Source organism: Desmodus rotundus, chromosome 5 (assembly GCF_022682495.2).
Source record: "Desmodus rotundus isolate HL8 chromosome 5, HLdesRot8A.1, whole genome shotgun sequence".
NCBI lineage: Eukaryota > Metazoa > Chordata > Mammalia > Chiroptera > Phyllostomidae > Desmodus > Desmodus rotundus.
This window is the reverse complement of record NC_071391.1, coordinates 166881661-166906512: the sequence shown is the minus strand read 5'-3', so window position 1 is coordinate 166906512 and position 24852 is coordinate 166881661. Positions and strand designations below refer to the sequence as shown.

Here is a 24852-nt window from a genome sequence, read left to right as displayed (position 1 = left end):
GGCTGCACGTGCGGACAGGCCTGCGTGTTCCAGCAGCACATGCCGACTGAAAGTGGGGACGCCCCACCCGCGTTCTGCTGAGACCAGTGCAGCCGGGGAGAGTGTGCTGAAGGGGGTGAGCCAGAAGACAAAGTGGGCAGAAGGGACGGGGCTCTGGGGCCCGACTGGGAATCAGGCCCACACTCAGATCCCGAGACCCACATAGGGGTCTGCTCCTTCTCTTGAGTTTCAGTCAGTGGAACTGCCCGCCAGGGTGAGGAGTAGTGGCGGGTGTCCTGTCCAGCACAGGAGGCATCAGCCAGAGCTGGGAACCCGACTAGGAGACAGGGAGCAGGGAGCTCAGGGAGCCTGCTTTTGTGCGGACGCGTGCATGCAGCCCCCGTGCACCCCTGTGACTGCATTGCTTCTCCCGGTGGGCTGCAGGCCTGGCCAGACCTCTGGGGGTGTCAGCAGTCCTGCGCCTGGCACAGTGCCATCTGGTGGCCGCTCAAGGAGAAGTCCACACAGGCGTCTCCGCCCAGGGGTGGGACTTCAGGGAGAGCCCCGCCCAGAACTATCTCTGACTGACTGCTCTGGGCGTGGACTCGGAAAGCCCTGGGATCTAAGGTCTGGGTGTTCTGATCCAGGCTGTAAACAGTTAACCATCCCTGCTGCTCCCTGTCCCTGGGCCCCAGTGTCTGCACTGGCCACTGGCCCCGGCACCAGAGCAGGTTGCGGGCGAAGGCGAAGCCTGCAGAAGGCCTCAGAAAGAGACAGCAGGCAGTATTTTTATCAGGACACTGGCTGCAAGGGGACTTCCTTCAGGGGAACGTCGGGGCTAATAAGCCACAGTGTCTGGGGTGTGCCTGAGTGTCTGTTGGGAGGAAAGCGAGTGTGTGAGAGGCACTCGGGTGGGCGGGCGGTGCAGCGTGGCTGGAGGTGGGGAGGACTCCTGAGGGGTCCTGTGTGGGACTCCGCCTGCCAGGAAGCGCGTGGCCAGCTGCACCCAACCTTATCCCGCTCCCTCTGCGGCTGTGATCCCTTTCACGGTTTACTGCTGTTTCCCTTTCTTCCTCCGAAGTGCAGGTGAGGCCCTGGTGGCCAGGGCAGGTGTGGCCAGGCTGCCCTGGGCCAGGGAGGGAAGCAGAGTGTCTGTTGAGGGAGCTGCTCTTGATCGGGGACAAAAGGAGACCTGAGACGGAAGCTCCGAGCATCAGATGTGGGAGCAGAAGAGGAGGGAGTCCAGTCCTGAGGGCCGGGATCCCCCGCCGGCCCCACCCTGAGTTCACACGACAATGAACTTTCCAGCTACTGATGGCTGGCCCTGAGAGACAGGAGCTGATTTTAGTGGGAGTCAGTGGGATGTGCTGGACAGCCCCCCAAAGGTCTGCTGATGTCCTAACGTCTGAAACCTGTGCAGGGGACCACCTCTGGGGACGGCCTTCACCTGTGTGATCAAGTCCAGGTGACATGCGTCAGGGGAGGCTGGGCCCTGCCTGGTGCTGGTCTCCTTGTGAGGGGAGGGGACCTGGACGCAGATGCAGGAGAACACGGCTGTGGGGAGATGGGGGTGGAGGCCCGGGAGCCCTGCCTCGGGCAGAAGCCCACGTCTTAATCCCCGACCTCCGGCCCCCAGAACCAGCAGAGCGCAGCGGACAGCTCAGGGCCCTAACTCAGCCATGTTTCTGGACTGACCGTGGGCTCCTGGTCCAGACGCCTTCCTGCCTTCCCACAGGGTCTCCACCCACTCGTGCCGTGAGGACCGAGCTTCTCCCACGAGCTGCGAGCTGCATTGAGGAGGAAGTGGATTCCATGGAGGAGCCCCCATGGCAGTGAGACTCAGGTGCCCCTGGGGGCTCAGCTTGTCTTTGCCCAGCTCGGTGCCAAGTGGCTCTGAAAGGCCTTCTCAGGCCTTGTTCCTGGAGGAGGGGCTTGGAGAGAAGGGGTCAAGGGGTCGTGCAGCCAGAGCTGAGAACTGAGGAGGAAGGCAGGGTGGGCAGGGCTCTGGACTGGTGGGGCCTTGCTTGGGCTGCAGCCGGCTCAGCCTGTGGCCCCCAGGCGGATTTGAACTTGAGTTAATGGGATAGAGAACACTAACAGGTCAGGCCCTCTGCCTCAGGGGACAGAAAGAGGTGTCGAGGTGAGAGGCTCTGGAATGAAGTGGGGCCTCAGCTGCAGGAATATGCCCAGCAGCCTGCGGTTCGGGGGGAGGAAGCGCAGATGTGACCCAGCCGCTCACCGGCCCTTAGAGACTTGCAATCGGACACAGGCGCTCGATTCCCTCCCTAGCGCTCTCCGGCAGATCCTCAAACTTGTGCATAAAACAGGAGCTGGCCCATCTGAGCTGGTTCAGGGCAGCCAGCATGGGGCTGTGCCCAGGGATTCACACGAGGCAGGCGAGGGCTCTGGACAGGGACCCCGAAGGTGCGCTGTTGGCCTCAGGGATTCATCGTGGGTGCTAGTTAGGTCCCACTCTCCCCAGGGGTGGGTGCAGGAGGGGGCACGGCCTTGGGTATCCAGTCTCCCTGTACCAGGGGACGTGACCACTTCCTCAGCAAGCCCTCAATACGTCCCTGTCCTGGCAAGGTCAGTCCGGAGCTGAGCACAGGCCTGTTCAGCAGGGGCCACCCCCTGGCCTCCTCCAAACAAAACAAACAGCAAGTGTGAGGCCAGAGAACAGAGCGCAGGGAAGCACAGAGAACCCCGCCTCGCTCTTGCACAGCGAGAGCAAAGGGTGGCTGAGTGGAATGGGGGAAGAAGCCCACAGACACCCCACTGCAGCCCGGGGCCTGGCCCTGCATGATATAAAGGAAGTGGTGGGTGCTCCCCATGTCCCCCTGGGCCCTCGGGTCCTTTCTGCCTTGGCTGAGGAACAAGAAAACCTTTGCATGATGTAGGAGGAGGCAGGGCCCTTCTCTCCTACCTGCCACCCAGTTCTGTTCTGTGAGCAAGGAATGGGCTCTGTGTGCTGGAGCCAGTTTGGGGTGTATTTGTGAGGGTGGTCGGCCCGTCCCAGCAAATGCGTCCACTGAACGAGGTGGCTGCGGTCACTCCAAATGCCACGATGGGGGCTTGTTTCTACTGCCACTCTCTTGGGGAGCACCGAGCCTGGGAAACATTCTGAAAAAGGCTCCCTCGTAGGCAACGGGCTATGGCAGAACTGAAAATGAGTGCACCAGCCCACTAGCCCCGGGTGCAGCTGTGTTCCGAGGGCCCAGGAGGAGACTGTGGAAAGGTCGCCGTGGTGAAGGCCCTGTAAAGAGCACAGGACTTAAGTCTAAGATTCTGTGTTTGTATCAGGGTTAGGACATGTAAACTTAATTTTGGAGGACCTTCTGCATCTTACTAGAAGTGGTGTGAGACCAAGGTGATGGCAAAGAAGTGGCCCCCCTGGTTGACTCCCCTCGCACCTGCCCTCTGCCGCCCTCTCCTGCCCTGGCCCCCACGGCTCTGTCCCAATACCCGCGATGGGCCAGAGTCGGCTTCTGGGGTCAGGGTCATGGCCGAGCGGGACGGCGTCCGTCTCCCACCCTCACATTTGGATTAAAGGCGTCAGCAGCCCGTCCCCTCGCCTACGCTTTCGGCCACTCAGGAGTGCTTGTATTTAACCACAGAAATGGGGCTTGTTTTTATGTGTCAGATTAGCGAAGCACAAACACTCCCGTTCACGTGTCAGGTGACCAGGTTTTAAAATTAAAAAGATTCCAGATGGCCGAAGGTTTGAAGCAGGAACTTGGGAGAGCACTTTGTTACCACCTATGGAACGGTACAGGCTGGCACTTTGCTTCTGGGGCTGTGTCCCGAAGGTGGGTCTGCAGCAGGTGGTCCATGCGGGTCCCAGGGCCGCCCGTCCCCCTGGGAGGAGACTGGGCCTTCGAGAAGGCCTCGTGGGGGGTGCAGAGGAGGCAGTGGGAGGTCCAAAGGCCACGTGGGCCACCTCTGCCCTGAGCAGACGTCTAAGAAACACTGTGATCTGTTTGCAGAGAAGAAAGCAGGCTGCGAGAGAGTAAAGCGTGCGTCCTGGGCACGTGGAGGCCGCGTGTCTGCGTGTGCCTCCGCTCAGGGGCACTTGCTGAGCGGGAACCCCGCTGCCTGCCTTGGGATGGGAGCTGAGAGCAGAGGTCAGGGAGCGGACACCCCTCTTTTCTTTGGACCCGTTTATCCCATTTGCATTGTCTACCTGACTTCCTCTCTTCATTGAAAAAGTCCTCCTGAAAGAACAGTGAGCCCATTGCCGCGTCCCCCGAGCACGCCATCGTCACTGCTCGTGGCCCGCGTTTGCTTCTGCTTGTCCCGTGCTGGATGTGGGTGTGTCACAGACGGAGTCAGAGGCGCTGTGTGCAGGGAGCAGCGACACAAGACACAGAACGGGGACAGCCTGACCCCGCCCCCAGAGCATGGTGTCACAGCATCAGCATGGTGTCCCAGTTTCCCCCTCATGACCTCCCCAGCCCGGTGTCCATGACACCCAGACACCCAGGCTGATGGGTGCACTGGCTGCTGTCAGATTTGTCCCCCCCAGCGGTCCTGGCCCTCCTGCCATGAGCCCGCTGGGCCACTGGAGTCAACAGAATAGGCCCCTCCTGAGACAGTCTCACTGCAGGTACTTTTGCTTACATTAAGCAAAGCAAAGAGAATGGGGTCACTTGTCTCTTCTGGGGCCTTCCTGCTGCATCTTTGGCCCAGGCGTTCAGCTGGCCTGTGCCCAGTACTGCGCCTGTGCCCCGAGGGGCCTGCTGCTCTTCAGCCCAAGTGCATGGCCAAGGCTATTTCCCTTTCAGCACGGCGATGACTAAGGGGCTGTGAGCACTCACTGTACCCGCCGGCCAGCCAGGTGCACTCACCTGCGGTGTGTGAGGAAGCTGCCGCTGACGTGCCCCGAGCCATCGCATCCGGGCGTGGGACAGGACATGCCCTCTGTCTTGACCGACTTCCAGGAGAACTGGGAGCCATTGAGGTACCCGTCCTTTTGCCGCTTGGCTGCCAAGGGGCAGCCCGAGGCGCTGCGGTGGGAGGCGTACTTCCCAGTGATGTGGCCCTGGCCGTCGCAGCCAGGGACAGGGCACCTGAGGGCAGACACAGGAGACCCACCTTGTTGCCTGGCCGCCACACGCCACATGCCTGGCGGCCTCTGCAGCAACGTCAAAATCACCAGATATGAAGAAAGAGTCACACTGCGCTCGGGCAAAGAAAAAGAAAACAAATGAACCTGCAGACGCCCGCCTAGTGGGGCGACAGCGTGTCTCCCCTCACAGAACCTCCCCCGACAGCCCGCTGCAGCTAAAGGCCCCACGGAGAGAGGCGGGGGTTGGAGCCACAGTGCTTATGGTGAAAGTATGCAAAGTCAGCGGGAGATGACTGGGCTGTTTTGGAAAAGGCTGCTTCTCAGGAGCTAGGAGACATTCGTTCATTTGGCCATGTTCTCTGGAAGCCAGGAAATGCCCTTCCACACGGACAGGTCGACACGGGGGCTCCTGGAACAGCGAGGGCACGAAGTGCGCCTGAGGGACGTTGCTGGGATAAATGAAAACGTCGCTGGCGCCGAAGCCCAGCAGCGGCTCAGCCGCGCTCCTGAGACCTCCCATGCAGGCTGCCAGGAAGGGCCAGGGGCACAGCCCAACCACAGACAGTTTGCTTGAAGACGGCAAGTGCACGTTCAGGGCCCCCGGGGTGGGGCTTGCCAGCACTTCTTTAAACCAGCAGAGTTACATTCTATAGAATTTGTATTACCTATTTATCTCGATACATTTTAATTTGTTTTAATGATTTTTATGGTAATTAATTTTTATTTTGTTTTAATAAAATTTTTCTCTGAAGACACTGAGTGAGGCTGAAATCCCAGGGAGACGGCACCAGGTTTCCCTCAGGGTTTCTGAGACCCTGGCTCCCTGGCGTCCGTCTGGGCAGCGGCCTGTGTGAGCGAGTGGGCAGACGCTCCGGCCCCGACGTGGGGAGCCCGGTCCCGCCTCAGAGTCAGGGCAGTTCAGCGATTTCCGTGAGCCGGAACGTCAGCACGAGTCCGCGCTCCATGTGGTGTCTCAGTACCTGCACATGCTTTCATGCACCCGCCTTTCCCCACAAACAAACGGCTCTTTCCACCAAGGAGCAGCAGGAAGTCTGGTTTCCGACTCACTCAGAACATCAGACCGGTGGGTATTTGCTTCTTAAGTCACCTGTTACCTGGATGATTCAATTTGGTTTGGGTTTCAATGATCTGACCTTGCAGCTGACTGACATCTCGCAGTGTGGCCCCCCACCGGCCCTGCCAGGCCCCCACCCTGCCAGCACGCACCTAATCGGTTCCTGGTCCTCCTTGTCTTCCTTGCTCTGCGCTATCCTGATGCCACTTTTCTTTGCTCTCGGACAACCTGAAAGGCTAAAGAAGAAGTGTGATTTCAGAAAGCCCCCCGCATGTTCGTCCAGCAGGCTGCCTGCGGGGTTGGCACGCTTTGGTGGGCTTCTGCCCAGAAGCTCGAGCTCCTGGGCAGGGAAACAAGACTGGGGAGGCCCCTGGGCACAGCCCCTGCATGTGCTCTCAAGGCACCTCTCTCCGCAGAGGCAGCCCGGCATTCCTCTCGGACTGAGCTGCCCACAGAACCTCCACCCTGGGCCTGGTCCTCCTGGCGGGCCGCTGGCTCTCCAAACCCCTTCCTGCTGTCTCCACGCTCGGTGGAAACTAGAGGATGCCCCTCCCACCAGCCGAGCGCCGGAACGCACGAGAAACAACTATGCCCGACCAGCCCTGGGGAGGAATACCCACTGCCCCTCTCCTCAACCCCCCCCCAATGCCCCAGCCCCAGCTCAGAGCTCCCCTGCAGAAGCTGCAGCTGGAGAGCCTGGGCCGAATCCCACAGGCCGGTGGAGCGGGAGGGAGCCCGGGAGGTGTGCAGTGGACAGGCGCTCGTCTGACCAGGGGACCCACACCCCGCCTGCGCTCCAGGGTGAGGACTCCAGCGCTGTCTGTGTGGTGTGAACCTGTAAGTGAGCCCGAACGAGAGCAGTCTCCCAGAGACGTGTTCCGCGATGCAGAGCCTGCTGCCAACTTTGGTCTGGATTTGTGGTTCCTTCTTCAGGGGCCGAACTGAAACCCCACAGGTTGCTTCTGGTTGGAACGAGGTAAGCCGTTCACACTGCAGAAGCTCAGCACCCTGGCCAGCCAGCCACGGGGAGAGGTGTGCTCGGTAGTGCGGCTGCCTCTCCTTCCTCACCAGGGCCACCAGGGAGGCAAGGAAGCACAGGCCTGGAGGCCAGGGGAGATGCGAAGAGACCTGGAGACCATGCCTTCGAGGGGCTGAGGAGAGAGGCCTTTTATGTTGCCTGGAGACAAGGCAGCCACGCCCCAGGAAGGTGTGAGCTTTCCGGTGGCATTGCTGGGCCTGTTGGGAACCAGGTCGGGAGTGGAGGCAGCAAAGCACAGACGATAGGTTTCTTAATAGAGCAGCAGATTCAGTCAACACATATTGAGTAAAACAAACTTGGGACAGTTTCAGAGATGGTGTGGAGACCGAAAAACCTCACCACTGTTAAAGCCCAAGTGAAGAGCCAGCACGGGTCCGACCTGTTGGGACAGGCCAGGCAGTGACCACCGGCCATTCCCACACGAGGTCACCGTGGACATCCCAGCTCCACTACGCAACCTCTCACGGCCTCGGCTTCCACCAGCGCACGGCGATGAAGTCACCAGATGTGCCGTGTGGCTCTGAAAGCCACATGGGAAGCATGCAGTCTCGAGTTCAGGCCCGTACCCAGGAGGGGTCGGCCAGGCTGCCCGCGCCTCAGGGAATGCGGCACAATTAGCAAAAAGGGTAATTTCTGAGGTGCCGCCGTCTAAGCCACGCCTTCTCTAGAGCTTGTGTCTGGGGCGTGACCCCACACTCCGAGGAAATGGGCAACGGAGACCAACATGGAAAGAAGCGTTTGTACTTGAACTTGTGGCCACCAGGCTCCACAGGGCCTGGGAAGGGTGTCGGCGTCTCTGCTGGGCTGGAGCTCAGTTGAACAGGGTCTCCCGACCCGGGCAGCACCTTTGCCCGACACAGTGTTCGTCACCGCCCCCACTGCCTGCGGGGGAACGGTTCCCAGGACACCCGCCACTGCAGCGCAATCTGCCTGTCACTCTCTCCACGCCCACTTCCTCCGTGGGCCAAAACCCCAATCCTGTCTGCTGGCCTGCTGTCTCGTTAACGCTGGTAGGGGCACGCACTCATGCTGCACCGGTACTACCCACCTGAGACCTAAGTTCGATGGAAAGTGTTCAAACTGCATTCTACCTGACGCCCAGCAAAAACAGTCCGCAAACACAGATGTCTGGACAGGCCGCGACCGAAGCGCTTGCTTTCGGTTGTGCAGACGTTGCTGAGCGCGGGCACGCGAGGACCGGGACGCTCCTCAGACAAACTAACACAAAGACTGGCATGGACTGTGCCTGACTTTTTACCTCTGCCTGGAGCTCCAAGGTCGGTCGCACTGTATTTGCTCTAAACCAGTGACCTCACCCTGGACACCTTCTGGAGGTAACTCTTGTTCTACGTTCAAAATGCAGTGGCTGCTCTGGACACTGGTGACACCAGCCCGTTGTCACAAGGCCTGTCCTGAACCGAGAGCAGTGGCTCCAGCCCTGGCAACACAGGGTGACGTCACAAGCGGCCCCCACAGCAGAGACTTGCTGAGCCCCTGTGGAGAGTGAGGACGTCGGCAGCGCCGGGCGAGCCAGCCGGTCTGGAGGAGGGCGGCCTCGGGCAAGCACGGAGGGTCCCCTGGCCCTTGCTGGCTCCACACTCTGCACCTTTCACAGGCCTGAGCAGCGCCAACGGTGCCCCGGATGACTAGGACGTGGCCCCGAGGCACAGGACTTGCAGCGAGGCCCTGATGAGCAGTGGATGGGGCCGGCCAGCCAGTGAGCGCCCCTGCTCTGACCCTGGTGTGTGGTGCAGCCTTTGACCCGCTGCCTGCTCCCCTGGGCTCGTGCGCACAACCTTGCTATGGTGGTGGCAGCCGGCAGCTGGCCATCGCCCTTGCCGTCCTCACTCTCCCTGGCTCTGTGGGGGGCACACATGAAGCGGGAGAGCACATCTGCGGTCATACCATCCACGTCATCGTCTGGGACGTTGTAGCCAGTGGCAGTCGATGGGTCTGACCCCTCAGCCTGCTCAGTGTCAGAGGAGCCCGGCTTTGCACCCTGCAGGGGTCCTAGCCCAGACAGGGTCCGTGCTCGCCTGGCGCTGGCTCATTCCTCACTGCCCTCAAGTGCGGGGAGCCCTGCACCTGACCACAGGGTCTGGGCCCACCCCATTTAGCCATCGCACCAAAAGGTTCTTTCCACTCGCTTCAGCCCAGGGCTGGGCATGACGTGGACGTTGGTGAACGCGGACTGAGTGCCGGCTCGTTTGCAATGTTTGCCGCTGCAGGACACTTCCGGTAAGGCCCGGCAGGTCTGTGTGCGCAGCTCTGCTGACCCCTGCTGGCCATGACTGCGCAGCTCGTGGCTCAGCCCTGAACGTTTCAGGTGTCGGAGAGGTGACTTTCTGACGATGACAGTTCCCAGGGGTCTTACACTTTTCCTGCACCTTCTCTTTCCACATGGGACGACATCCCCGCTACCGGCTGGCTTCAGAACTACTTGTAGCGGGTGGAGCCGCAGTGGAGAGCGAGCTAGGCCAGAGGGCTGGCGTCCGGGGCCAGGAGACCCCGTGGACACAGCGCTGCTCCACAGGACTGCTGCTTAGCAGTGCGGGCAGGGGTGGTGAGAAAGGGTGGTTCAGCAGCAGCCCGGCCCCCACGTACCTTCGATGGGATGCGTAGTTGCCGGTGATGTGTCCAGAGCCATCGCAACCAGGGGTGGGGCACCTGCAAGTAAAGACACAGATTGGGTGTTTTACTCCACAGGAATGGAACCCCCTGAGCAATTAACTCTCCCAGTTCTCCGGAAAGTGTGCTCCCGTCAACACTCAAGCTCCCCGAGCAGGGAGGAGATGTGGGGCTGGAGGCTCCGTGGCTGGTGTGGCCGTGGTTCCTCGTCACCACCATAGAGGCCACCCATGCTGCTTCTCCCACCACGCTGGGAGCCCAGCCACATGCAGTTCCTGAGGGGCCCGTGACACAGCCCACCCACACAGAGCGAGGGTTTCCTCAGGGCGGAGCACACACGGCCCTGTCCCAGTCTGCACATCCCCGGACAGCGGGCTGACCTGGATGGCAGGTGGCAGCAGCTGGGCCTGAGCTGCAGGGACTGGATCTGGCTCTCAGACCATCAGCTAGGCCCGACTGACCGTAAATCCCGTTACTTTTAATGGACTCAGCAGAGCACATGCCTGTCTCGATCTACCGGGCCCAGGCAGCTGAGACAGGCGGATCTCAGCCCTCCTGGCCAGTGCCCGCCAGCTTCTCAGCCCCCACCCCACACTGCCCTGTCAGGGAGAATGGGGTGGAAGAGAGTGCTGTGGCTGTTCCGTCCGTCTAACTTCTCAACTCTGCACTCTCTGAATAACCAGGCAGCACTGCAAAGCCATTTTAAGTTGTTTCAGTTGCTTTTGTGCCCACCAGAAATGTAAAAATTAAGGATGAAAAACACAAATTTTAAATATTTAACAGAGGCATACTGCTTCTAAGAGTTTCCATGGTGCTGCTCACTCAGAGCACCTCCCTGGGTCCTGAGTGCTGGGTCAGCCAGTGAGGTCCCCAGAATCCGACGAGAGCGTGGGGAGGGGTGTGGGGCCGTGAGACTGGACAGCGTTGAACCATGTGATGCTGTATTCTGACACTTGGACACATCAACACTTTTTGCTTCTTAGAAAGTGTCAAATTCTCCGCGAGCCCAAGCAAGGGGACACAACGCTGGGTCTCAGGGCACAGAGACTGGCAGTTGCCGCACCGCATCCCAGGTTAGAGCCTCACCCCCGGCCTGTGCCATGGGGGAATTGAAAAGTGACCAAGTGAGGTGGGAAGAGAGCAGTCGTCAGTGTGTGTGCGTGGAATCGGGGTCCACGAGAGAACAGCGCGAGGCTTAGACAGAATCCACGCGTCGCCCCCACCGCCGGGACTCGGGCTGTTGATCCGACTTTTGTGGAAGTAACAGCAGTTTGTTGGATCACAAGGCTACTCGGTCCACTGGTCAGTAATTGTTTTCTAACTAGAGACTCCAATAGCTGACTTCTCCGATGGTGCCTCACGGATACACAAACCTCGAGCCTCAGCCAGTAGGCTCTGGGAGAAGCTAATCTTCACACAAGTTTCCATCTTGAAAATGTAGCAAGAAACAGGGTGTTTCCTGGGGGCCAGTGACACACGCTTGGCCTTGCTTTTTGCTTAAAAAAAAAAAAATTCCTTAAACTCTTCCTAATTTAAGCACTTAGTGCCAATTTAATTAAGACTTATTCATTTTAATGCGAGTATAAATTTTTTCATATGCCTTTTTTGATGGGGGCAGGAGGTTGACGTATTCTTTTCAAGTTTAAAGTGATGCATTGCAACCAAAACCACACAAATAAAAGTCAGATTTTAGTAATTGTAAAAAAGGGAGCTTTTCAGAGTAGTTTTTACGTGAGTAAGCCACTTACGAACGTGTCACGTGGTTTAAAAAGAGGCCTTTAAGAAGCTCTTTGTCCCCATAAGGACAGAGTAGGACAGAGGACCGATGTAGCTCGTGGGCAGAGCTGTTACTGTGCTGGAAGGAAAAGACGCCCTGCAGAAGGCCTCGCTTCCGGAACACGCTCGTTCTTATCCTCAGGTTGGGCAGACAAGGTCTGAACCAGGGGTGCCCCTCACGGGCGGCGTGACTCCCTCCTCTCCCGGGGCGACCCGGGTCTGACCCGTGCGGGAGGGGGTTTCTTCCTCTCTCCTCCTGCGCTGGCCCCCGGGTCCCCCGGGTCACCGCATGTCCACCCTTCGGTGGTGCTCCTGGACCCCAGAAGGCAGCCGAGGATGGTTTCCCAACTGCTCTGCCTGCTAATAGCCCTGCCGGCTCTGTGGTATGTTAACCCATGTTCAAGACGTGAAGGCTTTTTTAAACTCTTAGATATTCATGCGGATTCCCTAGCTAAGCAATCTCGACATTCAAAAATACGATCTTTCAGGTGGTGAGTGAGGAGGAACTGATTGCTCTGCTAACAGAGGGGGGCGCTGCCTTTCAACGGCGGCAGTGCCAGGCCCCAGTGACAGTGGTGTGCCATCAAGGAACAGAAACTCAATTTGCATCCACCCAGCTGAGAGCGCATCTATTCCACGAAGGGAGGCCTGTGTGGGCCGATCAGAACCCCTGAGGCCAACAGCGTGGGTTGGAAGTGGCAGAAGAGATGACTGGGTCTCCATGGAAACCGCCCTGACTGGCAGGCACCAGTTCTTGGCACTGCAGCGCTGGGCATCATGGAAGGCCAGGGCTGGGCGCCCTCCTTGCTGCCGGGCGTTGTCACAGACAGCGGCTGCAAGTGTCTTTGGCCGGGGCGTGAGGGCGGGCTACAGGAAACGCTCGCTGCGTGTAGTTCGGCTCTCCCACTCCGAGGCACTATTGGTAAAATTGCCCCGAGAAAGCTAATGAAGCACCTTAACCCTGTCCCGGCCACCTCACAGACAAACTCGAGACAAAAATGTGTGTGACCCCTTGTCTTATGCGTCATCTCGCATTTGCCCCGGGACTGAAGAAATCCAGAAAGAGGGGAGTTTGGGTTAGTATCTGGCTGGGAAAACTGGTCCTGTACAGACATTTAAGAATGGTGATGGAAAAATCATAATAAAAAGTTTTACATGTGTTTAGATTTTGAAGTATCCAGGTCAAATCTAAGAAAAAAAGAATTCAGAACCGCCCATAAGCGTGGAGCTCTAAGGCCACATCATGGACCAGCCCGTCAGGCAGGCACCCGGGGGTCCAGCCGCTGTGGTGGCTCTTGGACCGTGGTGCCTGAGCCCGGACCCCCCAGAATGCCTTCCTGCTCTTGACTGGGACCCGTGTAGGCGCCGTCGCTGGTCACGCCTGCACAGAGGGCATGAGAGGTGGTCCCTGCCGTCAGGAAAGAACTTCCTGCCCACGCACCAAGCCACAGAGCCGTGGAAGCCCTGCAGTGCTGCAGTGGCGCACGCCACAGACGCACGGGGCAGGCAGTGTGCCGCTAAGGGTCTCCTCTGCTGTGTCCTTCAGCCAGACCGTGACCGATGCCCGTGGCTGCGAACCAGCCCGAGACCGGGAGGCAGCCATGCAGTAGCTCAGTCTGCCCACTGGAGTCCCTTCACTGACTTCTTCATGAGACTCCCCTACAGGGCCTTTTTCCTAACGACTCAGCCCCGTGTGCTTAAAAAATAACTAGGAGCACTTAAGAAACAGTCATATCAAGTAAGACGTTTAGAATATGAAATCAAGTTTAAAGTCTCAGAACGGAAGTCTGAACGCACTGCCATCACGTCCGGCCCGCACCTGGACCTGTCCACACAGCCGGCCCAGCCTGTGAGGAGGACTTGCAGAGGGGCCCTGGCCAGGAGCACAGCAGCCGAATGCGGACGGATGCTCACTGCCTACTGGGGCTGACAGTGCGGGGGCAGACTGGTGCGCCCGAGCTCTCTGCAGGCGCCGAGGAGCGCGCAGCTGCAGCCTGTCGGTCTCTCCCACGGCAGCGCTACCGGGGTGTGTGCTGAGAACACCCGAGAGGTGAGGAAACACAGCGTTCTCCTACTGCCCTCAATTTCCAAAGAAATCATGAAAATATAAGAGTAAGCCCTGTCTACAGTAGCAAAATCTGCTTGTGAATTGATCCACACTACATATATATAAAATCCTTTGCTCTATTTATATAAAAAGTTCAATACAAAAACGTTTTTTTGCCTGAAGAGATATAAACCCAGAATATATTTCTTTACTTCGACTTTTGGTCACATCACTGAGAGCAGAGCAAACGCAGAGAAGTGGAAACACGAGTACAGTGGCCAGCAGAAGTAACGCCTGCCTGAGCGGGGCTGGTGGGTGATCACAGTGGTGTGACAACCTATTGTTTCAATTTGAAGGTTTCCCCTCAAATGCCACATGGTATGCTTCAGTGGGATAGTGCTATGTCACAGAATCACATGCTTAGGATTTTGTAGCAAAAGAGTTTGTAATAAAAAAGGGGCGTTATTTGGGCTGGACCTTGTATTTTAAAATGGAAAAGTCGTATACACTGATTTTTACGCTGCAATTCTCCCCGCAAACAGAAAGACACCAGGCCCCTGAAAAGCCGGACACACCACCTCTGCCCGGTTTCTGGACTCTATCACCCGAAACTCAAGGAAAGGCAAGACCTCGCACATCCCAGTTCCATCCGTAGGACGTCCGACGATCTGTGGTTTCCTTGAGGTCCACTGCTTGGGGTCCTGTGTTCCGAGCCTCTCCTGTGCCCCTTCCTCCCCTGAGAACTGGGCGAGGGGCCATGGCTCGTGGGGTTCATGACGTGGGGAATCTGGATTCAGCACAGATGCCACTTGCCCACACTGGCAGGACTGGGGTGGAAGACGGGCTTTCTGATTATGTTGCATGCAGACGAAACCCACCTTTCACTGTGGCTCTAAGTACCTTCTTTTAAAATCATACTCAAAAACATGCATATAAATGGAAAAGCATTCTAAAAGTACCCTCAACATCATTTAAAACAATTCTTGTCTTGGGGGTTCAGATGACATGTGGAATGGGCTGAGCCTCAGGTTACTAAGGCTGGGGTGGGGGCAGTGTGGTCAGGGCAGTAGGGGGGGCTTGGGGGTCTATTGGGGGCGGGGCTTCTTGGTCCGGCACCCCGTGGCCTGTGGGACCAGGGCACACAGCTGTTCTGCAGTCCCCGGAGGGCGCACATCACCCCACCGTCGATGAGCAGGGTGTCAACAGCAAGCTTGAGTTTTGACCTAGAGGCTCGTGTCATTGTTGAGTCACCCCTAACCCATGAGCCACGGGACCCCCTCTGCCCTTCCCCCGACCCGGGGCCCAGGGTACCCTGGGGGGTGGGCGCTGCCCTGGCCTGGGTCCGGCTGCGTGACCAGGGCTCCAGGATACGTCCCAAGGGAGCTCAGCTGGGGCCGGCCTGGCTGTAAGGGCCCCATGTCCACGCAACATGCAACTGTGATGACTTCGGTCGTGCAGCCCTCCAGTCTTGGCCTCTAAGTCTCCAGGGGCGGGGGGGCTGTGGTCAGGGGGGCCATGCTGCCTCGCAGGAGGTGGGGGTGGGGGCGGGGGAGCCTGCCTCGCCCGGTCACCACACTGACCGCCGCCCCTGAAGGCCCCTGAGCGGCGCCCCGGGTGCGGCCACACGTACCTAGCGCATGCTGGCGTCCCTCATTAGCGGGGCGCATCCTTGGGAAACTGCTGCCGGAGCACATGCACGTCCAGCAGCAGGGGCGGCTAAACAAGAGGCTGGGAGCGTGGTCACAATTGGAAGTGGACTCGAGGACCCATGCAAAAAAAAATACAAAAGGTGACTGGTGCGGCGGAGGCAGGCAGCAGCAACCACCCCTCACCACGGGGCCTGACGCAGCGGGCGGCCTCCCCAGGACGGGCACGGTGGGCGGGGCCAGGTTGGCATGCAAGACCCCACTGGGCGCTGGGCCTGGGGCCGGGAGGACGTACTCACCTGGAGCTGATTAAGCTGAGCTCTAGGGCAGTTAGTGTCAGTGCTACGTGGTGAGAAAGAGACTTTTACAGGCTCCTGGGCCCGCGTTGTGGGGTGGGGGGGCTTCCTCTGGCCCTGGGGCAGGGCTGAGGGCTCGGGGTGGCCCTGGTTCCCTGAACTCCCTGCCTCCAGTGGGAAAGCACCTGTGACCATGCCCACTGGCTCTGGACAGCAGGCTGTCCAACGTGCAATGGCGAGTCCTGCCTGCGGAAGTTCGCTGCCCAGGGCGGGGCCGGTGGGGGCGGCTGTGCAGAGGGGCCGGCCTGGCAACGCCAATCTTTGCAATGCCAGGGGCCAAGTGGACTGCACTTGGGGCAGCACCAGCGGCTGCCCAAGCCCCGGACCCCTCTGTGGCCCCTCCTGCTCACCAGAGGGCCGCAGGGAAGTCGGGGGTGGGGCGGAGGGCATGCATCCGCACAGCCCACACTCTGCTCTGCCAGATCTGAGTGAGCCTGCCCTGGGGCCTGTAGGGCAGGGGAGCTCCATGTCACCCACTCCGTTCCTCTGTCCTGGGGCAAGCAGCAACGGGGACAGGTCTCGGGACGGGGCGGAGGGAAGGGGATGCTGGGGCCTCCAGGCTCCCTGAGGCTGAAGTCTCGTTCCAGTTGGTAACGTTTGTGTTTGTGTCCTTTGTCTCGCCTGTCTGTCTTTCCTGTTTGTGGACCTTTCAATTTCTGAAGCTCTATTCTGTCTCCAAGAAAGTGTTTTATAATGCTAATCAGGAAAAACGCTAAGACTCTATGCTTCCTCCGCAACCCTGTGATCCCGGAATTTCCTCAGATTTCTCACCCTTCGGGCCACTCTGTGTCTTCTCTTCTCCTGTCCCCGGAGTCTGCCTCTCACCCTGTCCTGTTGTGTGTGACCACCTGGTTTCAAAGCACTCTTTTCCAGTTTACTTTCTGCTCTGTTGTCTGTCACTATGGCGTCACTCCCGGGGGCGGAGACACGGAGACGGCCGAAGGGCCCTGCGATGGAGGGTGTGACGCACACAAGGGAACGCCCCTCGGCCCTAAGGAAGGATGAGATGCTGCCCTTTGGGACAACATGGGTGGATCTTCAGAGGACCAGGCCAAGTGACAGGAAAGGACGAGCCCCACATGACCTCACTCGCATGTGGCATATAAAGCCGAAAGCAACAGGTGCACAGACAAGACAGGCAGACACACACGACCAGAGTTAGACCGCGGACGGCGGTCGCCAGAAGGAAGGGGCTGGGGGCTAGCAAGGGTGGAGGGTCACTCACACAGTAACAGAAGGAGCTCTGCCGGTGGGCGGGGGGCACACAATGCAATACACAGACGAGGTACCATAGAGGTGTCCACTTGAAGCCTGTGTCACCCCAATAAATTCAGTAACATTTTTTAAAGTAAATTTTTTTAAGAAAGGAGTTCTAGCACACTCTCCCTTCTTCCTATGCAGAGGACTGAGTCGGCAGAGCTCCAGGAGGGAGCCTGGGAACAGGGAGCACAAGGCAAGGTGGGAGGAGCCGTGCTCCCAGGTGCTGCTGCACCCAGTGCGATGCCCACCTGACTGCACTGCCTGGGGGGGAGCCAGGAGGCGGGAGGAACATGCGGTTTCCTCTGTGCCGCCTCCACGTCCCCTGCACTGGGTTCTGTGACTGTCACCCCACCTGACAGGTGACGTGGGCACAGAGACGCTGTCGGCTAGAGAGGTGACAGGTTTAGCAGCGGCATGGATGGGGGGGTGCCAGGGTGCTCACAGGGACATCGCCGCGGGAGCAGACCGAAAACTGGAAAGGGACATGTTTGTGGGACAGAGCGGCAGGGGGCATCCAGGAAGGGCGGCGCGGGGTCCCTGGGGTGGGGTAGGGGGACAGGGGAAGAGCCTGGGGCGCACTGGCTGCATTGTGCAGCACAGGGGAGTCTCAGCTTGTTCAGGTATAAAGACCATCAAAGATAGGGGGAGAAGGGAGAGCAGGATGATGGGGCACTGTGAACAGGTGAGCGATGGGAACAGGGCGCCGACGCATCTGGCAGCCGCAAAGGCCGTCCAAAGGCCGAAGAGCAAGCAGGACCGTTTGGGGCAGGCAGAGGGCAAAATCTGGAAAGGGACGTGTCCTCATGCCCACAGACAAGCCCCTGGATGGAGAGACCATCAGCTCCAAGTTAGATTGCTCTCGCCCAGATGCGGGCAGACTGGTCAGTGCCGGGTGGCCGTGACAGGAAGATGCACTCTGCAGTGTCCCGAGAAGCCACACATAGCAACCACCCAGCCCAGGCTCACAGTCACCCCAGTACGTGAGATGCTCAGATCTCAGGGGAGGCCGGGTTTGAACGTGTCTGCCCATCACCGAGCACCGGCAGGAGTCCTCGTCCTCAAGGGTCTCGCCATCGAAAGGAAGATCAGCAGGAACGTGAAGCGCATGGATGACCAGCAGCAAAAGAAGGACCCTGGCAACCAGGGGCCTCGGGGCCTGGGAAACGCCCTGCCCAGCTCGACCAGAGCAGAGCTGAGGCTGCCCCCGGGGCTGTGGCCTGCGTAGCCAGACGCAGACATGCTTGCTAAGTGACACACGAGCTGCGGTCACTCTGGACACCTGGCCTTCATCCCATGTGCTATTCTCCATTCACATGTGCGTGGAGAACTGCTCCCAATGAGCACACGGTGTCTGCTTGTGTGGAAAACGGGAATGGCAGCAACACCCACCTTCAGTGCAGAGAGCGGCCGATCTGACTGTTAACAAAATTGCTTTAAAGTGTGGCTACTCCAGAGTGTGTTTTAATGGAAACCTTGCTAGCTGAACACCTAAGTGTGTTTCTTAGGAAAAGACTCACATTTAAAATTATTTGTGGTAAGCTATAAAAAAAAAATAGGAATAACTTTCTGGAAACAAAAGGAAGGAAAGAGAAAGGTGGCGAAGCAGAAACCTGCACCGCTGGGAAATCAGTGCACAAGGAGCTGGCGGTAGGTAATTTATAACGTTCCCATCTCACCAGCAACTGTGTGGGGAGGCCCGGGGAGGGGGCCCATCCTGTGGCCCGGAAGGCCAGGCCAGGGGCACCAGCGGGAGGAGGGACTCCCAGAGGTTCCTGTGGGCGTGGCTGTGGTGACCTCCTCTGCAGCCCTCCCACTGCACCCAGGGACACTGGAATCTGGTTCTGAGCAACAGGAAGTTGAATGGGGCGCTGCCCAAGGGGGGCTCAGCTCACCAGCCTATCGCCCAGATGACAGCACATCCAGAACCAGGAACGGGGGGATGCACAGCCTTCAGAGCCTCTCGGGCCTGGCTCAGACCCCTGGGAGCCAAGCAGCTGCCCTGCACGCAGGCCCCTCTTGGGCCCACCAGGAAAGTGAGTCACAGGGACTCACAGCTTGTCACCCTGTCTGTCCCGTCTGAGCAGAGACCAGCACCACGTGCTGCTGACAACACAGCGACCCCCTAGCCCTGTGGGGCTACTCTAGGCCTGCCGGGCCCCTGCCTCCCGAAAAGCAGGTCCAGGGAGGAGGGTGCAGCCGGCAGGTGTCACAGTGCTTGGAGCAGTCACTGCCCCCTCACTGTGAGCCAGGTCACCTCAGCACACCCCCTGGCTGGGAGGGGCCGCGTACGCTACAGGGACGCACGGCCAGGACGGACGAGGAGAACTCTCACGGACTGGCCCGGGGTGGGGAAAAGCATCTGCTCCGCATATGTGAGGGAAGAGGACCCAGTGTGAGCACTTGGCCCTGCCTCTCTCTCCCTCTTGGGTCAGTCCGCAGTGTTACCTGTACCTCCCCTGGTGCGGCGAGTGGCATGTGATGCTAAATCCACAAATCCGTCTCCCCTAAGACTTCGAAGGTTAGAAGGTCCCTGTTATTTCCTGTTTTAGAGATAGAAAGATCGAGATTCCAAAAAAGCTGCATAACTAGTCCAGGCTAACCAGTCCATACTAACTAGCTCAGAGCAACTAGTCCAGTCCAGGCTAACTAGTTCAGGCCAGCTAGCCCAGACCAGTGGAGATGCCGAGCCCCAGGACAGCGCTCCCGTGCCGGGGTCATCCTGGGCTCTCCACCGTGGTCCGGAGAAAACTGGCTGCGCTGCAGAGCCTGCGGAGGGTCCCTGTCTACGGAAGCCCCTCCTGCAGGCCCACACCTGGGCTCACGGTCATCTCTGCTCCCTGGGCCTGGCCACATCACTCACCCCGCCCGCCGCCGACCACTTGCTGGAAGGGTCACAGCCAGGGTTTGACCTGTCGCAGTCTCCACGGGTGGATGGAGAGGGGGCGGTGGGTGGATGCCGGGTGGAGCTCACGGACGAGCGTGTTGGGTACAGCATGGTCTGTCGTCAGTACCATGACCCTGATTTCTGGGGGCTGTTAACATGTTCTCCAGTGTGTAATTAGGCCTCTCCAAAAAGTCACCGTTTGGATGAGCTGAAAATGAAGTGACTTCAGTGTCTAAACTGATCATCCTCTATTCTTAGGCGACCACCTTAGACCCAGGAGTGGCCACTGAGAGCACCGTGGTGGTCTGGACATGCCTTGGGCAGCTGTCTGGTGAGAGCGGACACAGGGACATGGCCAGCAGAGTTGCTTGTGATCCAGGAAGGCCGAGTGGCACCCCTGCCTTAGCCTCCTGGGCTGAAGGATGAGGGCAGTGAGCACCAGGCCTCTGCCCCACCACGGGCAGCACACCAAGCAGAACCCTGGGAGGCAGGGTGTCCTTGTCCCTTTCCCCAGCTAAGGAGACTGGTGCCCAGACGCACGGGCCTGCTAAAGGCCGTTTAGCTGGCACGCATCAGGGGTCTGGACTGCAACTCTCCAACCCTGAGTCCTGAGTCCCTCCCGTTCCCTTCCACCTGGCCAGGCCACGCCATAGCTGATGGGGCAGCTGGCCTGGCCCTCCCACCTTCGGCGTCTTCAGGGCCTGGCACAGGGGAGGCCTTGAGTGGGCGACATGAAGGCAAGGCGTGTGGAAAGAACCAGGGGCTGGCAGGCACGGGATGCCGCAATCACACAGCAGAGGCGGGGCTTTGAACCAGGCTTGTCCCATGGCAGGGGAAGGGGCGTCACCGCCCCCCTGAAGCTGATGTCAAGGTCATCCTGGGACATGCCACTGGGAAGAGCCCTGCCCAAGACACCCCGTGGGTGAAAACGACACAGGATCCCACACACTGATGACTGGTCCAGGCGGACGCGGTGTGGCTCAGGCAGCTGCCACTAGGAAAGTGGATGCCTGACTTGACATGTGACAGACAAGGGGGAAGCCAGGGTCTGCTCGGCCCTGGATCCACTGTGCAAGCGCAACAGCGAGGAGGGGAAGCACCTCCCCCACCGCACGCTCCTTGCACGGCGCAGCCCCTTACGTCAGCACGAGGTCTGAGGCAAGCGCCCCGGGTTGGTGAAAAACAAGAACTGAGAGAGGGGATCGAAACACGCCGGCGGGCGTATTCCAGGCTTCAGAAAGTGGGGAGGGGAGGGCGAGGTCCATGAGTGGGGTCACGTCTGGTGCAAAATCCGATGGGCTGACGGACAATTGTATTTGAAGATTTTAAACCTGATTTGCAAGTCCGATATAAGAATTTTCAGATTGTACCATGTTAGATGAGAGAAAAGACGTAATAGGAAAACGGACTTTTATCTTTGAAATATTTTGATCTTGGTTGTTGGCGCTTTAAATCTGAGAAGTCTCATTTCTTCATCTGTTGCTGGAGTTGACCCCTGGTGCTGATGGCCTGTCTCTTTCCTGGCTTCCCTCTTTCAGTCTCGTCTCCACTGAAACCCCGTGGGCCTGGCCACCACCGTGGGCTGGCTCTTGCCTGTCTCATCTTGGTCCCAGTTCTTCCATCCACAGAGGCGTGCCACTTTTTCTGGTACCATGTGCCACTCTGAGCACTTTCCATGGGCGAGCTCATTCGATCTTTAACGAGCTGTGAAGTGGGCAGCAGCATGCCCCACGGTGTGGGCTGGGCCTGGAGAGGTGAGGCCCAGGTGGCAGGTCACCACCAGGGTGGCTAGGTGAGGTCTGGGCCCGGGGCCTGCTCTGCACGGCTCCCTGCTGCTGGCCCTGACAGCGGGGACCATCACCACTGGACGAGCTCCACTCTGATGCTCCTGTCTTTCTCCAATCACTTTCTAAAAGCCCGAAGATTTTAAAACACTTTTAGGTCCATGGGTGTCCTTATTAATGCAATTGAAACAGTCTGACTCGATTTTAAACATAATTTCCCAAAGCAAACAAGTAATAGACACATCCCAAACACTGGCAATGAAACAATGAACAAAATTTAAATGATTCCTACTTAGCCTAAAGCCTTGCTCCATTTGATATCTCTGGGAAATTAAAAACTGGATATTGGCAATTTTGATGGCAAAAATTCTTGTCATAACTTGAATGGAAAAAAAGCAGAAATACCTTAGAGATAAGCTGAAGATACCTCATGGGTGCAACAGGGTTATTCAGAGAGCGAGGTGCCAACGAACCAGACAGAGCTCCCTGCCAGAAGGCCAGGCTGAGTCAGAATGGCTACAAGTGACGGTTCGGCTAGAGTCACGGAGGTTGACTCTATGCCTACTGTGAGCCAGGCACTGTCCTGGGTGCCAAACAGCCAGGGACACACACGCCTTCCAGGGGGTCCCGAGGCACCCTGTCCCCACACGTGTGAACTGCGCTAAGTCCTAGAACCAAGCTGGAAACACTGACGTTTAATTTAAAACGGACAAGCAAAAATAGAAAATCCAACAGATGGATCCAGACTTCCCCGGGAGTCAACAGACGCTGCTGAAGAGCATGTGCTCAGGGCTGCGCGGCCTAAACACGCTCTGAAGCGGAAGCGTGGCCTGGGAAGCTCTGAGACGCCCCAGGTGCTCGGAGGGCGGCGAGGCCTGTGCGCTGGGCTCGCAGGACAGAAGCAGCCTCAGGATTTGTACGATCAGGACAGGAAGGGATGGGGTGGGGGAGGGAGGGCAAGCCTGCCAGACAGGAGCCTGGACATGACCCCACACTCCCCGAGCGGGCCACGCGTGGAGCAAGAGGACAGGCTTCTTGTCTCCTCGCATAAGCAGCCGGGTCTTGAACACAGGTGAGCCTCCTCTGTTTTCTGGACGACGTCTAAGGTGGGGAAGCAGCGGTGTGGAAGGGTCAGCCCGAGCCCCTGAGCTGTGAGGAGGGGCGCACACGACTCTGACTGAGAGGATGAACCGGCTAACAGTGGAGTGGAGCTGCTTTTTGTTCCTGACGGCTGCGCGCAGGTGGTTTCAGATGCTTGGCCTCAGCTGGCTTCTACCTGGCATGGCCAGGCCCCGGCGCCTCCCATCACGGACACCATGATGGCAGCTGTGGATGCGGTTCTGGGTTCAGGGACCACTCAGGTAGGTGGGCTTTCTCGCTGGGCTGTGACGCTGCTTTCTCCACGACTCACTCAGGAACAGAGGGCCTGGCTCTGGGATGCTGCCTGGGCCGGGCTGCAGTGCTAAGCGGAGCCACAGCACTGCACCTGCTGACCTGCTCTCGCCTCAGGGGGCTGCAGCCCGGACTTCACGTACACCTACACTGCTGGCCCCGCACTGTCCCTGGGCAGAGGTGATGTCAAGGAGCTCGCCTGTCGTCCCCGCCTTGTTCCCACCTTTCAAACTCCCCTAACCCTTCCCGACAGCCTTGCCCAACCCCTCACAGCACAAGGGAGAGGCTGGCGCCGCCATGGCCTTGTCTGCCCAGGGGCCCTGGGCTGGCCTGTCTGCCGACCCCGCTCACTGCCCGGCAGCAGTGCCCCCTCAGAACTCACAGCTCCATACGAGGTCGTGTGGTACGAACGACTTGTTCTGGTCACTCAGGAGCTCATCTGCCGCATGGCTTGCAAAAGCTCCCGTGGGTGCTGAAGCCCTGAGTCCCACCCTCAGGGCAACATTTTAGCACTTGGCACAGGTGACCAAATGACCACAGCATGACACGGAACGTGGGCACCAAGGAAAGAAGCTGGTGCACTGGGGACCGTGGCTGAGACAAACGTCGGTGTGGGGACCGGGCAGCCAGTGAGTGCCAACCTCGCCCCTGGGCACGAGAGGGACGACAATTTGAACGTTTCACCTAAAATGTCACATGGTGTGCTTGAGTGTGACATTGTTGTGTTACAGAATCGAGTGCTTACGATTTTGTAACCAAGGATTTTTATATAATAGGAAAGGGGTATTATTTGTGTCAGGCCCCTGTATTTAAGATGCTGAGGGAGAGCAGGCTCCCCACAACACTAGACCCCAAGTATTAATGTGCGTACTACTCATCAGCCAGGTGTGTTCAGTCACTAAAGCAGGCAGCCTTAGGACCCACCTGGGGTTACGCCTGGTTAAGCAAAGTTGAGCTTCTGTACAAGTCGTAAAGTTGTGAAGTTGATTCTTCACCAAGTAACTGGAGCTGTTGTGCTGCTCTCGTGGTCCAAAGCGACGGCACTGCCCACCGCCGGCAGGGCTCCGAGAACAGCTGCGCCGCAAGTGTGCGCTGCGTTTCGTTCTGCCTCGTCTACCAAGGGCGCTGCGCCAAGAAGGCAGGTCAGAGTGGGGCCTCGGTCCCCTTACACCACAACTTCCTCGAACCCTCTTAGGGGGCAGGCAGGGTGTCTCCGTCTTGGGGTCACAGACAGAGGGAACGCGAAGCCCCTGTGGGGCCTGGAGACGGAAAGTGCAAACAACGAGACTAAACCCACCGGCGCCAGGAAAAGGTTTCTGTTTGTAAACAGGCAACTGAAGAGCAGAGCAGGTGAGAGGTGATGCCCCCGAACTGCTCGCCCCGGGAAGTCCAGCTCCTCTAGCCCGGCTGTGTCTGGAATGAATGCAAGCAGACCGGGTTGGGGGACAGAAGGGTAAACCGCCCCCACCGGCCTCTCCACTCCCTGGGCCACAAGCAGCCCTTCACCCCGTCAGAGTTTTCCAGCCAAGGAAGAAATCCAGAAAGAATGGTTCTCGCTCCTGAAATTGCCAGAAAAAAATGCCCTCCAAAATCCTTGTCAATAATTTCCCAAAGGGTACATCTACTTTACTTCCAATTTCATTCACTTCGCTCCAGGGAACTGTAAGTTAGTGCAGTGTTTACTGGAATGAGCCCTCACATTTACAAGTGAGGGCTGATGTAGTCACGCTGCTGGCCAGACACCCTCGCCCAGCGGCCGGCCTCGCCCCTGCCCAGCGGCCGTGCCCAGAAGTGGAGATGGGTCTGCCTCAGTGAGGACGGGACCAATTCCTGTGAATCAGGAAAGGCCCAGTTTAACTAGACGCAGAGGACTCAAAGACAATCTAACCTGTTTTATGAAAGGACATGGGTCTGCCTTTAG

General features: G+C 58.5%; 1 protein-coding gene across 17 annotated transcripts in view; it reads right to left on the bottom strand.

Annotated features, from left to right (window-relative positions):
• Window positions 1-24852, bottom strand: part of MYT1L (myelin transcription factor 1 like) — a 351165-nt gene that overhangs the window by 11306 nt on the left and 315007 nt on the right. For 11 of the 17 annotated variants that reach the window (XM_053924170.1, XM_053924160.1, XM_053924168.1 and 8 more), the window contains 3 exons: window positions 9763-9825; window positions 6272-6355; window positions 4824-5045 (listed from right to left, as the gene is read on the bottom strand). In XM_053924170.1, the coding sequence (XP_053780145.1) occupies window positions 4824-5045; window positions 6272-6355; window positions 9763-9825 (369 nt within the window). Of the gene's footprint in view, window positions 1-3669; window positions 4278-4823; window positions 5046-5919; window positions 6160-6271; window positions 6356-9762; window positions 9826-24852 lie in introns of those variants that run through there. The other 6 variants (XM_053924171.1, XM_053924174.1, XM_045189550.3 and 3 more) reach the window with 5 other exon arrangements.